Source organism: Neovison vison, chromosome 12, assembly GCF_020171115.1.
Source record: "Neovison vison isolate M4711 chromosome 12, ASM_NN_V1, whole genome shotgun sequence".
Lineage (NCBI taxonomy): Eukaryota > Metazoa > Chordata > Mammalia > Carnivora > Mustelidae > Neogale > Neogale vison.
The window spans coordinates 100,196,451-100,211,382 of NC_058102.1; the positions used below are offsets into that span (position 1 = coordinate 100,196,451).

Below are 14,932 nucleotides of genomic sequence, written 5' to 3' on the forward strand. Positions count from 1 at the left end.
TTAAAAAAAAAAAAAATCAGCCTTTGGATCTCAGGGTCCTGGAATCCAGCCCTGCCTCGGGCTCTCTGCTCAGCAAGGAGTCTGCTTCTCCCTCGTTCTCTCTCTCTCAAATAAATAAAATCTTTAAAAATAATAAAATAAAATTTAAAAGTAGCTATATATTCTGGGGACAATTGAGGAAATCCAGTGAACTGAATATTAGCTAATATTAGGAAGTACTGTTAATTTTCTTAAGTGTGAGGGGGCACCTGGTTGACTCAGAAGAGTTTGAGATTCTTGATATTGGGGTTGGGACTTTGAGCCCTACATTATATGTAGAGATTACTTAAATAAAAAAAATTTTTTAAATGTTTTCTTGGGGTACCTGGGTGGCTCAGTGGGTTAAGCCTCCACCTTCGGCTCAGGTCATAATCCCAGGGTCCTGGGATCGAGTCCCTCGTTGGTCTCTCTGCTCAGTGGAGAGCCTGCTTCCTCCTCTCTCTGCCTGCCTCTGTGCCTACTTGTAATCCCTGTCTGTCAAATAAATAAATAAAATCTTTTAAAAAAAGAAAGAAACAATGTGAGATAGAAATAAAAAGAAGTCTGTCACTGGCAAAGGCAAGGGGCAGACCAAATGCTGAAAGAGAGGAAAGGAAATAAGAAAATAGCAGGGGCGTGGGGAGGTAGAAAGAAAATGTTGCAACACCAACATTTAAAAAAAAATTTTAAGATTTTATTTATGGGTGCCTCAGTGGTTCAGTTGGATAAGCCGCTGCCTTTGGCTCTCAGGTCGTGATCCCAGAGTCCTAGGATTGAGTCCCGCTGGGGCTCTTTGCTTGGCGGGGAGCCTGTTTCTTCTCTCTGCCTCTGCCTGCCACTCTGCCTGCTTGTTCTCTCTCTCTCTCTGACAAATAAATAAATAAAATATTTTTAAAAAATAAATAAATAAAGATTTTATTTATTTATGTGACAAAGAGAGAGCACAAACAGTGAGAGTAGCAGGCAGAGGGAGAGGGAGAAGCATGCTCCCCACTGAGCAGAGAGTCCATTGTGGGGCTCCATACCAGGGGATCATGACCTGGACCAAAGGCAGATGCTTAATCAACTGAGCCACCAGTAATCCTCAAAAAGAAAAAAAAAATTTTTTAAGATTTCATTTATTTATTGGACAGAGAAGAAGGAAAGCGAGAGAGGGAATACAAGCAGCGGTAGTGAGAGAGGGAGAAGCAGGCTTCCCATGGAGCAGAGAGCCCAATGTGGGGCCACCCAGCACCTCCAAAAAAATTTTTTAAGTTTTATTCATTTGAGTAAACTCTACACCCAATATGTGGCTCAAACTCACAACCCTGAGATCAAGAGTTGCATGCTCTTCTGACTGAGCCAGCCAGGTGCCCCAGGACACCACCATTTCAAATCAAACTAAGGAGCAGGCTTACTATGAGGCCTGTGCAGAAGATCAAATAACCTCAAGATTTCGCACATAGGGGGGGTGCCTGGGTGGCTCAGTTGATTCAATGTTTGCCTTCGGCTCAGGTCATGATCCTGAGGTCTTGGGATTGAGCCCAGAGTCAGGTTCCCTGCTCTGCCGGGGAGTCTGTTGCCCCTCTCCCTCTGGGTCCATCTGTTCCCCCACTCATGCGCTCGCTCTCTCTCTCTCTCTCTCTCTCCCTTCTTCTCTCAAATAAATAAAATCTTAAAAATAAATAAATAAAGTCTTAAAAAAAAAAAAAAGATTTTACACTTGGGTCATTTATAGACTCCAAAGACCCTGAGAGCTCAGGTGGAAGTGAGTAGCTATCCAAGACATCACCTCTCATGTGGAAGGCAAAACAAATATCAAATAAAAGTTGATCAAATAGGGGCACCTGGCTAAGTCGTTTAAGCATCTGCCTTGGGCTCAGGTCATGATCCCAGGGTCCTGGGATCCAGCCACATATCAGGCTCCCTGCTCAGCAGGGAGCAGGCTTCTCTCCCTCTCCCTCTGCCACTCCCCCTGCTTGTATTCTCTCTCTCTTGTAATTTATTTATTCATTTATAATAATATATATTATATATTTTATATTAAATATATATTTATATAAATAATATATATTTATTTGTATTGTTATAAATTATATAATGTATAATATAATATAATATCATTTATTTAACAATATAAATAAATAAATAATAAATAAAATCGTTAAAATTTTTTTGATAAAAAATGTCATCCTTTACTAACAATAGCATGGCTTCTCCTAGGGCTGGGCAACAGCTGTAATCAGCTTTGAAAGAGAAAGATGAGATGCACTTAATAGCAATACCTGATAATTTTATGAATCAGTAAATTCCTCTCAGAAAGGGAAAAAAGAGAACGCGTTTGCCTAGAGCCATAAAGCAACCTGACATGGGGAGATGACTCCAAAAAGGCAGCAAACTAAAGACTCATCCCATGATTGGCAATCCCCAAAGCTAGAGTGTCAATTTTTATTTTATTTTATTTTTTATTTTTTTTAAAGATTTTATTTATTTGACAGAGAGAGATCACAAGTAGACGGAGAGGCAGGCAGAGAGAGAGAGAGGGAAGCAGGCTCCCCGCCGAGCAGAGAGCCCAATGCGGGACTCGATCCCAGGACCCCGGGATCATGACCTGAGCCGAAGGCAGAGGCTTAACCCACTGAGCCACCCAGGCACCCTTATTTTATTTTTTTTAACGATTTTATTTATTTATTTGACAGGGAGAGAGAGATCACAAGTAGGCAGAGAGGCAGGCAGAGAGAGAGAGGGAAGCAGGCTCCCCACTGATCAGAGAGCCTGATGTGGAGCTCAATCCCAGGACCCTGGGATCATGATCTGAGTCGAAGGCAGAGGCTTTAACCTACTGAGCCACTCAGGCGCCCCTCAATTTGTATTTTAGATCTTATGGGTTTCCTATCCTTTTCCATTCTCAAATGTGTGGAAACCTTGCTATACTTTGTTTCTAGTAAGAAGAGAATGGCAGAATCCCAGATTCCCCTCATGGGCACAAGGTGGTGAAGGCATAAGATAAGCACATTTGAGAATGACCATCTTTAATGCTTTATATTGTTGCACAAAATAGGGTGCAATCCCAATGTTCTCAGGAGACAGGCAAGTCATGTAATGGGGAGAAAGAAGGCAATAGGAAGCTGAAAAGATGATAAAACTGGAGAGTACAGGACCTATCAATAAGGAATGACCACTACTCAGGGCCAGAATTTCTGCCTTCAGAATTGTGAACTCACTGTTGATAGAGTTTCCAGCTTAAAATCTAAATCTTTATTGAAAATGTCTGATATTAGGGGCGCCTGGATGGCTCAGTCCGTGAAGCATCTGCCTTCGGCTCAGGTCATGATCTGAGGGTCTCCGGATAGAGCCCCGCATTGGGCTCCCTGCTCAGTGGGGAGCCTCCTTCCTCTTCTGCCTCTCCCCCTGCTTAAGCTCTCTCAGTCTCTGTCAAATAAATAATTAAAATCTTTAAAAAAAAAAAAAAGAAGAAGAAGAAAGAAAATGTCTGATATTAGAGCACCTGGGTGGTGCAGTTGGTTAAGGATCCGACTCTTTGGTTTCAGCTCAGGTCATGATCTCAGGGTCCTCAGATTGAACCCCGTATCAGGATCCATGCTGAGTGCAGAGTCCATTCTCCTTCCTCGTCCCCCCCCCACCTGGCTTGTGCGCGCGCTCTCTCTCTCTCTCTCTCAAAATAAATCTTAAAAGAGAAAAAGAAAATGTTATTTATTTTTTTTTAAAGATTTTATTTATTTGACAGAGAGAAATCACAAGTAGGCAGAGAGGCAGAGAGAGAGAGAGGAGGAAGCAGGCTCCCTGCTGAGCAGAGGGCCCCACGCGGGACTCGATCCCAGGACCCTGAGATCATGACCCGAGCCAAAGGCCGCAGCTTAACCCACTGAGCCACCCAGGCGCCCCGAAAATGTTATTTAACATAGTGAGTAGGCCCACCAAAGGGGAAAAAAATACTCAGCCAGATATAGCTATGGGGATCCGATTTTCAACCTCTAGTTAAGATAAATGTCCAGAAAAGGGGCGCCTGGGTGGCTCAGTCATTAAGCATCTGCCTTTGGCTCAGGTCATGATCCCAGGGTTCTGGGATTCAGCGCCACACTGGGATCCCTGCTCCACAGGAAGCCTGCTTCTCCCTCTCCCACTCCCTCTGCTTGTGTTCCCTCTCTCACTGTCTCTCTCTGACAAATAAATAAAATCTTTTTTTTTTTAAGATATATGTCCGAAATGTTCACTGCTGTAGTTAAGTATATAGTAAGACTGGAAACAATCTAAAATTCCAACAATAAAAGATTGAATTAGTTGAATGATGTTAAAACAATGTTATATAAACACACACACAGATGGAATCAACTTCAAAATAGATGGGTTAAATGAAGTAATGTTAGATCTGAAAGAGGGCCTACACTATGCTCTCCTATAAAGCGGGGAAGGGGGACAAAAGGAACAATGTAATATAGAAATAAGAGCTGGGGGCTTGACTACACCAAGAATAGTATCCTATTAAGAATGTTACAATCTGGGGCGCCTGGGTGGCTCAGTGGGTTAAGCCGCTGCCTTCGGCTCAGGTCATGATCTCTGGGTCCTGGAATCGAGTTCCGCATCGGGCTCTCTGCTCAGCAGGGAGCCTGCTTCCTCCTCTCTCTCTCTGCCTGCCTCTCTGCCTACTTGTGATCTGTCTCTGCAAAATAAATAAATAAAATCTTTAAAAAAAAAAAAAAAAGAATGTTACAATCTGGAGCACCTGAGTGGCTCAGTTGGTTAAGTGTCCTTCTTGTGATTTCAGTTCAGGTGGTGATAGTCCTGTGTCAGGCTCCATGCTCAGTGGGGAGTCTGCTTTAAAGAGTCTCTCCCTCTGCCCCTCCTCTCTCTCTACAATAAACAAATCTTTATTTTAAAAATGTTGCAATCTGGGGGCACCTGGGTGGCTCACTGGGTTATAGCTTCTGCCTTCAGCTCAGGTCACGATCCCAGGATCCTGGGATAGAGCCCCGAATCAGGCTCTCTGCTCCGCGGGGAGTCTGCTTCCTCCTCTCTCTGCCAACCTCTCTGCCTACTTGTGATCTCTGTCAAATAAACAAACAAAATCTTTAAAAAAAAAAAAAAAGTTGCAATCTGGGGCACCTGGCCAGCTCTGTTGGTGGAGCATGCAACTCTTGATCTCTGGGCTGTGAGTTCAACCCACACTGGCCATAAATCTCACTTTAAAAAATTAAAAATTTTAGAAGATTTTTAATTCATTTATTAAGTAATCTCTACACCCAATGTGGGGCTTGAACTCACAACCCTGAGATCAAGAGTTGCACGTTCTACCAACTGTGGCAGCCAGGCACACTTTTTAAAATTTTTTATTTTTTTTAAAGATTTTATTTATTTATTCGACAGAGAGAGACACAGGGACAGAGGGAACACAAGCAGGGGGAGTGGGAGAGGGAGAAACAGGCTTCCGGCTGAGCAGGGAGCCGGAGGCAGGGCTTGACTCCAGGACCCCGAGATCATGACCTGAGCTGAAGGCAGACAATTAACTGACTGAGCCACCCAGGGGGCCCCAGGCACCCCTTTATTTTTAAAAAAATTTTTAAAAATAGATTTTATCTTTTTTCCCCTAAGATTCCATTTATTTATTTGATGGAGATTAAGATTAAGAATGAGCAGGGGGAACAGCAGGCAGAGGAAGAGGGAGAAGCAGACTCTGCTGCGCAGGGAGCCCAATGCGGGACTTGATACCAGGACCCAAGGACCATGACCCGAGCCGAAGGCACATGCTTAACCGACTGAGGCACCCAGGTGCCCCTCAGATGCCCCTTTAAACAAATTTTTAAAAAATATTACAGGATGCCTTGCTGGCTCAGTCAGAAGAGCACAGGACTCTTCATTTTAGGGCTGTAAATTCAAGCCCTACATTAGGTGTAGATATCACTTAAATAAAACTTTAAAAAGTTACAATCTTCTCCCAAAGTAAATGTATTACTTTCAGCTCTTAAAAAGTTGGGCGCCTGGGTGGCTTAGTGGGTTAAGCCTCTGCCTCTGGCTGGGGTCACGATCCCAGAGTCCTGGGATCCAGCCCATTGTCAGGCTCCCTGCTCAGCGGGGGAAGCCTGCTTCTCCCTCTCCCTCTGCCCCTCTCCCCTGCTGGTGCTCTCTTGCTCACTCTCTGTCAAATAAACCAATAAAGAGGGGCACCTGGGTGGCTCAGCGGGCTAAGCCTCTGCCTTCAGCTCAGGTCCTGGTCTCTGGGTCCTGGGATCAAGACCCGCATTGGACTTTCTGCTCAATGGGGAGCCTGCTTCCCCCTCTTTCTCTGCCTGCCTACTTACGATCTCTGTCAAATAAATAAATAAAATCTTAAAAATATATAAAAATAAAAACATTCAGAGCACAGGGAAAACAGGGGAGTCCTTCCCCCATTAAAAAAAATAAATCAATAAATAATCATTTTTAAAAATAAACAGGGATATGCGGGTGGCTCAGTCATTAAGCATCTGCCTTCAGCTCAGGTCATGATCCCAGGGTCCCAGGATTGAGCCCCGCATCGGACTCCCTGCTCCGTGGGGAGCCTCCTCCTCCCTCTCCCACTCAGCCTGCTTGTATTCCCTGTCTCGCTGTGTCTCTGTCAGGTAACTAAATAAAATCTTGGATAAATAGGGGCGCCTGGGTGGCTCAGTGGGTTAAGCCGCTGCCTTCGGCTCAGGTCATGATCTCAGGGTCCTGGGATCGAGCCCCACATCGGGCTCTCCGCTCAGCGGGGAGCCTGCTTCCCCCTCTCTCTCTGCCTACCTCTCTGCCTACTTGTGATCTCTCTCTGTCTATCAAATAAATAAATAAAAATCTTTAATAAAAAAAAAATCTTGGATAAATAAATAAATGAACTAATAAATTCTAGGAAGACCTCAAGCATTTATTTGGTATAACTCACCTCAGGGTAAGGTCATAGACGCAATATAGCCAACGAAAAATGCTCCTTCCTTGTTCTTCATGCCCCGAACCCCTGTGGGTTTCACCTCAGAAACATCTCTCAAACCCACTCTTTCCTCTAGCCCATCTCCCTGACTTCAGCCTCATTTTCTGCTTTCAGGCTCTTGCACGGTAACTTGGGTTCAAAAACTCCTGAAGTTTCATCCTACCCCTTTTCCCAACTCTGCCTCAGCAAAACCACTGTTTCTGCCTGCAGCCCATTGGGTTAAGAGCACAGAATCAGGAGCCAGACAGCCTGAGTCTGAATCCTTACTGAACCACTTCCTGCTTCAGTTTCCCTTACCTCTACAATTGGAATAATAGTACCTACCTTATAGGGTTGCTCTGAAGATTATAGAAGCTGTAAATGTAAAACACCCTGAGCCCAGCACAAAATAAATGCTCAATATTGGCTGAAATTATTTACCAACTGGGCAACTCCTGCGTATCCTGAGGCACAGCCCAGACCTAGCTCATTTTCCCAGTGGCACCATCATCCCTTCCTTGGTTCCCCCACTGCTGGATCCATGTCTTTATTGTGGTCCTTTTTACAGATTCATAATAATCTGTTTATGTGTCTGTCTGCTTCACTAGATCTTGCGGGTCACAAACAGTGGGGATGGTCTTACACATCTTTGTAGACTCAGCACCCAGAATACAGGATTTCCTCAACAAACAATTTCCTAGAAAACCAATCCAGCCCCACTGGGAGGCCCCTGATTCCCAAACACGCAATGGAACTTTATGACCCTGTAACCAAGCATACGTGCCGCTCCCGGCTCCTCTCCCCCTTCTACTTGGTAAATCCATTCTTTCTTTTTTTGTTTGTTTGTTTGTTTGTTTGTTTTGTTCTCCTTATACTTTTCATGTTCCAGGGCCAAGAGGTAGTTGAAATGTCACTTTTCCTGTGAAGTCATCTTTGACCCCTCCTACCCTGCCCACTTAGTTCTAGGTTTCTATCCCTCTGGCATTTTACAGCCTCTATCTTTATTAACTAGTTTTCTTGAATATCTTTTTCCTCTCCTCAGCAGATCACTGAGAACCTGATGTGTGACACCGTGCATGGCCTAGAGTGAATCAGGGGCCATCAATTCTAGCTGTGTTATCATAGTCACCCACCTGTTTTTTCTTTTTTTTTTTTTAAGATTTTATTTATTTGACACAGAGAGAGATCACAAGTAGGCAGAGAGGCAGGCAGAGGGGGAGGAGGAAGCAGGCTCCCTGCTGAGCAGAGAGCCCAATGTGGGACTCGATCCCAGGACCCTGAGACCATGACCCGAGCCAAAGGCAGAGGCTTAACCCACTGAGCCATCCAGGTGTCTCGACCCACCAGTTTTCTTAAAAATACTAATTTGTGGGGGCGCCTAAGTGGCTCAGATAGTTAAGCATCCAACTCTTGATCTCAGCTCAGGTCTTGATCTCAGGATGGCAAGTTCAAGTTCCACATTGGGCTCCACACTGGGCATAGAGCCTACTTTAAACAAAACTGATTTGTACAGCCCCATCCTTAAGAGTCTCATTCAACAGATTTTTTTTTAATTTTATAAAGATTTATTTATCTGTTTGAGAGACAGAAAGCGAGCAAGAGAAAGAGCAGAGGAAGGAGGCAGAGGGAGAGAATATCCAAGCAAACTCTCGCTGATCAAAGGACTCAGTCTCATGAGCCATGAGATCAGGATCTGAACCAAATCAAGGCTTGGATGCTTAACTGACTGAGCCACCCAGGCAGCCCCTCATTCAATAGATTTAAGGCCAAACTCTAAATTATTCTCACCCTGAGGGGCACCTGGGTGGCTCAGTTGGTTAAGCATCTGCCCTTGGCTTAGGTCATGATCCCAGGGTTCTGGGATCAAGCCCTGCGTAGGGCTCCCTGCTCAGCAGAGAGCCTGCTTCTCCCTCTCCTTCTGCCTGGCACTCTGCCTACGTGTGCTCTCTCTCTATCAAATAAACAAATAAAATCTTTTTAAAAATTTAAATTATTCTTATCCTGAAACTAGTAACACACAGTATGTTAAATAATTTGAATTAAAAAAATTACTCTGAATTATTACTCTGATTACAGTCTAAATTATTACTCTGATTATACTCTAAGTTACTACTCTGATAGCTAATGGACAGCCAGGATTAAGAACCTCTGTAGTAGATACGAAAACTTATGCTAAAGACCTGTATCCTCATTGACCGGATCACAGTCGAGATCCATTCCAGTAGTCTGAACCAATCCTGAAGGTTCCTCCCACTTAAGAAACATAGGGACATATGGTGTCTTCCTTACTGACACTCTGGTTTACTATAAAACGGATACACTTTGGAGGGTCTATGGAAGGGCAGCAGAAGTAGTGCAGTGTGCTGGGCCCAACCAAGGTAATGGCACAGAGACCAGGAAAAAAAAAGCTTTATTTGGACTGAGAGGTGGAGAATGAGAAGGACCTAAGCCAGCCTACTAAGCTAAGGAGTGAGAGTCCAATGGCAAGCAGAGCTTATCTACCAAATGGACTCCACCTCCTGGCAGCCTTACAGTTCATACCACCAATAAAAGCTGCTGGGAAATCTATGTGCCATTAAATCACCAAAGTGTGCCAGCCACATTACAAAAATGGCACAGATTCTTTTTTCCATAATTAAATTCCCACAACACCTCCCAACTGCAAGTATTACAAAAGTTTAAAAAAAAAAATCACATTTTACAGATCTTAAACTCATCTTCAGCATTTAGCTCCAAGGCTCACCATCTTCAAAAAACAGTTCTCCTGCTAAACTTGTCAGCTAAAAGTTCTATCCAAGTAGTGAGAAGATGGTCTTTGCTGGCCCATAGTAATTCTTTTCCCATTTTCCCTAGCTAGTTAGGGCTGAACAGCAGAGTAAGGCTCAGATTGGGAGATGAGGAAGAGGGGGCACAAGGGCTAATTTTCCCCAGTACAAGATGGCATCTGAAGCTTGATGGGAGAGCAGAACTGGAGAGGCTTGAGGGAAGGGTCCAGGCCCTGTATTCAGTCAGAGTCACTGCTGGAAGAGGAGGAGGAGGAGGAGGAATGCTGTAACGGGAAAGGGGAAAGGAGACAGCCATCAGATCCAACGACCTTTGATCACACCATGGGACATTCTCTGGTGTTCTACCCCTCCACCCAAGCACTCTTGCTTCCTAAGGTCAGGTGTCTTGAAACAGACTGTCCCTTACACAGCAAAAGCAAACATATCCCTTAGCAGTGAACATACAGGAATGGATTACACCCTCCTGAATCGGTGCACAGAACTTAATACTGCATTGGGAGCATGTTTCCAACTTTCTTTACCCTAGCCGGTGCCTAGGCAAGAAATAAATTACAAGTGCTAGTACAGTATAGTGCTAGGAGACAGCTGCTACCTTGCAAATGCTTACTGACGGGCTGCATGGAAGTTCATGTAGCTATGGATCTAAGACAATTTTAGTATATGTGCTGCCGAAGCGAGCACTGGATCTAAGACAAGTGAGTAGAACCAGCATCTGGGTGCCCACTAGCTCTACTTCTTCCTAAGCCCCAAATGGGAGACAGTGAGGAAGGTGGGAGAAAAAGTGGGGAGACTACTAGCCAAGGTTCTTTACATGCACACTCCCATCAACAGTCAACAAAAACATTTTTTAGTCTCTCCAGTATAATTTCACTCCCCATTCAACCTCATCTTTCCTTTTCCTCAAACTTCTACCAAAGATCCAGAACCAGGAAGTAAGCCCTAAAGCAAATAAACACTAGGCAGTAAAATGTAAATCAAGGCCTCCTCAAGATCCAGGCTGGTTCTATCCTTTCAGAGTTGTCCTGAGAGCTGAAGAGACTCGCCTTGCCTTGGGTTGACACTAAGAGTGCCACTGGGTGGTAGGAAACAAAGGTCCTGTAATTAACACAAAACCTAGAGAACACTGAAGGTGGGTGTGTCTAACTTGCTAAAACAAGCATCTGGGGATGGGAGTGGAGCAAAAGTTTGGGGAGAGCGTAGACAGACAGGAAAGGCTTTTGATTCTGCTATCTATTCCAAGGCTCAGCATAGCCCCTCCTTGATAGAAGGCCCGATTAGCCTAATATTTCAAGGTTATCAGATTCTTACCAGTAGAATCTTTATGAAGAACCATCTACCAGAGCAACACAATGGCTGCTCTATGTCCTCAGACTGACAATCCCCCTCGCCCACTCCCGCTAGCCTAGTCCCTCTGTAGGGGCACCTCTTCCTAGCCAGGCTCTGGAGGGCACTAACCTTGCCATGCTTGTGGTGTTTGTGCATCTTTTTATGAGCTTTCTTCATTTTCTTCCGCATCTTCTTGTCCATCACCATTCCTGGTCCCACCATGCCGGGTGCCACGGGATTCACAAGAGGCATGCCAGGAGCAGGTGGCGGGTAGGGAGGTGGGTACGGACCTAGGGGTTGGCATCCTGGATACCCAGGCTGAGGCACAGGATTAAGGGGCCCACCTGAGGGGAAAGCTGGATTCCCCTGGGGAACTCCTGGGGGAGTTTGAAAGGGGCCTGGAGGATAGGCAGGATTGACAGGTGGTGGTGGATGGGCAGGATTGGAACCTTCAGGGTACCCCACATTAGGGGGATATGGATTTGGTCCTGGCTGCCCTGGTGAAGAAGCAAAGAATAACTTGATATTAGAACAGCTCAGAGCCTCTGACAACAAACAAGGACAAAAAAAGAAGGGAATTCGGCTTATCACTCAATACTTAAAGGGAAATGCAAAGGTGAGGAAGGAAAATGAGGCGGAGGGGAGACAAACCTGCAGTGCAGAGGAAAGGTAAGGGCTCTGGCAGGGCTGGGGAGAAAAGGAGGCAGTGAAATCTAAGGAAAGACGACAGCATTGGTCAGCTGTGGTTTGCTTCAGCGGGTGAGAGAGGGGGAGGAAAAACGGACAGAAACTTCCTATTGTGGGGCTCAACTGAAAAGGGGTTGCGATGGGAAAAGAGATTCCCCAAACACCTACCGGCATTGGGATTCCACATCTCCAGGTGCTTCCTCCAGCCTGTGGAGAAAGAAAGGAAGGCAAAAAGCTGATGGCGCACAGGTGGGCAGGGAATTTAAAGACCGAGCCCCAAACCAGCGCCTCTCGGAAAGACTCGGAGAACTACCACGACCGCCACATAAATGTTTTTTCCCACCCATTCCTTTGCCCTCAGTACTTATTTCGCACCACCCCCCCAGCTTCCTAACTACCGCGATCTAGCTCCCAGGGCCCCTCTCGCCACAGCTGTAGGTCTCTAACTCCTCTGAAGAAGGGCAGAGTTCGCGAATCTCACTGTTCTCATCCCTCACCTCCCTTTCCGTGACTGAGTCCGGAAGACTTTCACCACCCGCAAGCTACGGGAGGATCTTAAACAATTTCACAGCCCGCACCCCGGGAGTGGGGGAGGGAGACAGGACCCTCACCGCAGGCTAGAAGGACCTGCCTCTCGGCGAAACGGAGAAGGCGTTCAGGACAGATTCTCAACCGCTTCCTTATGTAGACACACCCCCTTCCACCTTCAAAACGCCAAATGGAGATCCCGCGTCCTAGTTGCGAACGGACCCCTGACCTAGGGTCGAGGAAAGGAGGAAATTGGGGAAACCAGATGCCCCGTCACCTTCACACCACAACCTGGGCTTGACTCATCCTCTGTTCTCACTTCCTGGTCACCCCTCCCAACTAGGCTACAACACCCGCCTCTGCTACCGCCTAGTTGGCCACCGCTTGGCCTTTCGGCGTAGTGATTGGAGAATATCTTCGTCAATCACTCTAGTCCCAGCTAGGCTGGAGAACGACTGTTGCAATAGGGGCGGAGCGGGGCTCTGCAGGGGACTAGGAGGGTGCAGCGGAGTGGGCGGGCCGGAAACCCCTGGGGGCGGGGCCAAGAGCGATCTAGGAGAGGCGGAGCCAGTTTCTGGGCAAAATCCTTTGGGAGGCGACTAGGATGCTCAGCTTGTGCTCTCTGAGCTGCTCCTCGCTTGCTAAGTGCGATACCTTGTGAAGTGAAAAATTCACCGTGGATGGGGCGCCTGGGTGGCTCAGTGGGTTAGGCCGCTGCCTTCGGCTCAGGTCATGGTCTCAGGGTCCTGGGATCGAGTCCCATATCGGGCTCTCTGCTCGGCGGGGAGCCTGCTTCCTCCTCTCTCTCTCTGCCTACTTGTAATCTCTCTCTGTTGAATAAATAAATAAAATCTTTAAAACAAAACAAAACAAAAAACTCACCGTGGTCAGTATTGCAACACGGATATATTCAGAGCTTTTAAGAGAGGGCGGAGAGCTGCTGAGTCCCAACCCCACACCTCAATTTCACCACCTTCCCCCTATCCCCCGTGGAAAGTAAAGAAACATTCTTGGGGGAAATAGAGATATTCCCTAATCCCTTGTAGGATTCCCTATCTCAGTTGCATACTTCCGCCATCGGTCGAATTGCAGAAGGCAGAAACCAAGGAGGTCATCCTTGATGGCGCTCTCCTTCACCTTTCACGTGTACCCTTCCAACACCATACAGAGTTTGTATTGTCTCCCAAATAAATCTGAATTCCTTCCACTTCTCTCCACCTTTTCTGCTCCCAACTTGTCATCACCTCTCGACTCCAAAAATCACAATAACAGGCTTGATTGAATAAACACAGAAAACCGTGCACCCAAAACTTAAAAATACTCATTCTTCCTAAACATACTTAAGACATTTATTTAAAAAATTTATCTCAACCAATAAACCTCAAATTTCTTTTTTTTTAAGATTTTATTTATTTGACACAGAGAGATCACAAGTAGGCAGAGAGAGAGGAGGAAGCAGGCTACCTGCTAAGCAGAGAGCCTGCAGAGGCTCCACCCCCATGATCCTGAGATCATGACCTGGGCAGAAGGCAGAGGCTTAAGCCACTGGGCCACCCAGGCGCCCCTATAATTCAAATTTCAAAGAATTGTACAATACATACCATATTCTCTGATCACAATGTAAAATATAAATACAAATATCTATCTGGAAATCTAAGAAAACAAAAAGGCTTCCAGATAACTCTGGGTCAAAGAATAAATGATGATGGAAATTAAATACTTTGAACTAACCCATAATGAAAATATATCCCAAAATTGTGGAATACAAAAAAATAACGAAGAAGATAAATTTTATAGTGAGTTTATCATCTTGAATTAAGGACTTTGACAGATTTTAAAAATATTTTTTATTTTGAAATAATTTTTAGACTCACGAGAATTTGCAAAAAAACAAGAATTCCCATGTATTTACCTTTTACCAAGCATCCCCCAATGGTAATATCTTATATAACCATAGTACATTTTGATGTACTTTCCTATCAGCTTTGTGCTAAATATTTGAGATGAATTATTTCCCATGTTTTCTTAAGCTCTAGGGCAATTTATATCTACACTATTTCTTTTTGGGAAGATTGGGTTTGAAATAAATTATTGATGTGTCTGATGGGCATAATGCCTTTTAGAAGTTAAGTATTTCAAACTATTGCTCTTTTTTTTAATGTAAAGATTTATTTATTTGACAGACAGAGATCACAAGTAGTCAGAGAGCCAGGCAGAGAGAGAGACAGGGAAGCAGGCTCCCAGCTGATCAGAGACCCGGATGTGGGGCTCAATCCCAGGACCCTGAGATCATGACCTGAGCTGAAGACAGAGGCTTTAACCCACTGAGCCACCCAGGTGCCCCAAACTATTGCTCTTTTTTTTATTTTATTTTATTTATTTATTTGACAGAGAGAGATCACAAGTAGATGGAGAGGCAGGCAGAAAGAGAGAGAGAGAGAGAGAGAAGCAGGCTCCCTGCTGAGCAGGGAGCCCGATGTGGGACTCGATCCCAGGACCCTGAGACCATGACCTGAGCCGAAGGCAGCGGCTTTAACCCACTGAGCCACCCAGGCGCCCACTATTGCTCTTTTTTAAAGCAGTCTTAATGAGATATTATTCATATACCATACATTCCACCCATTTAAAGTGTACATTTCAGGGTGCCTGGGTGGCTCAGTGGGTTAAG

At 45.3% G+C, this 14,932-nt stretch overlaps 1 protein-coding gene across 2 annotated transcripts; it reads right to left on the minus strand.

Annotated features, from left to right (window-relative positions):
- Positions 1-9,330: 9,330 nt before the first annotated feature.
- Positions 9,331-12,588, minus strand: PRR13 (proline rich 13). Of its 2 annotated transcripts, none has more exons than XM_044228129.1 (4): positions 12,348-12,588; positions 11,905-11,943; positions 11,179-11,546; positions 9,331-9,986 (listed from the first exon to the last, which is right to left on the minus strand). In XM_044228129.1, the coding sequence occupies exons 2-4, from the start codon at positions 11,921-11,923 to the stop codon at positions 9,942-9,944; spliced, it is 432 nt and encodes a 143-aa protein (XP_044084064.1). In that variant the 5' UTR covers positions 11,924-11,943; positions 12,348-12,588; the 3' UTR covers positions 9,331-9,941. The 2 variants fall into 2 exon arrangements, with proteins under 2 accessions (XP_044084064.1, XP_044084065.1); XM_044228130.1 differs by lacking the exon at positions 12,348-12,588 and adding an exon at positions 12,234-12,255.
- Positions 12,589-14,932: the final 2,344 nt, after the last annotated feature.

Bases quoted from the DNA above. Each gene is read 5' to 3' on its own strand.
- PRR13 (XM_044228129.1), bottom strand. The intron at 9,987-11,178 runs GTTAGTGCCCTC...TTCCCGTTACAG, and splicing joins AACACCACAAGCATGGCAAG to CATTCCTCCTCCTCCTCCTC.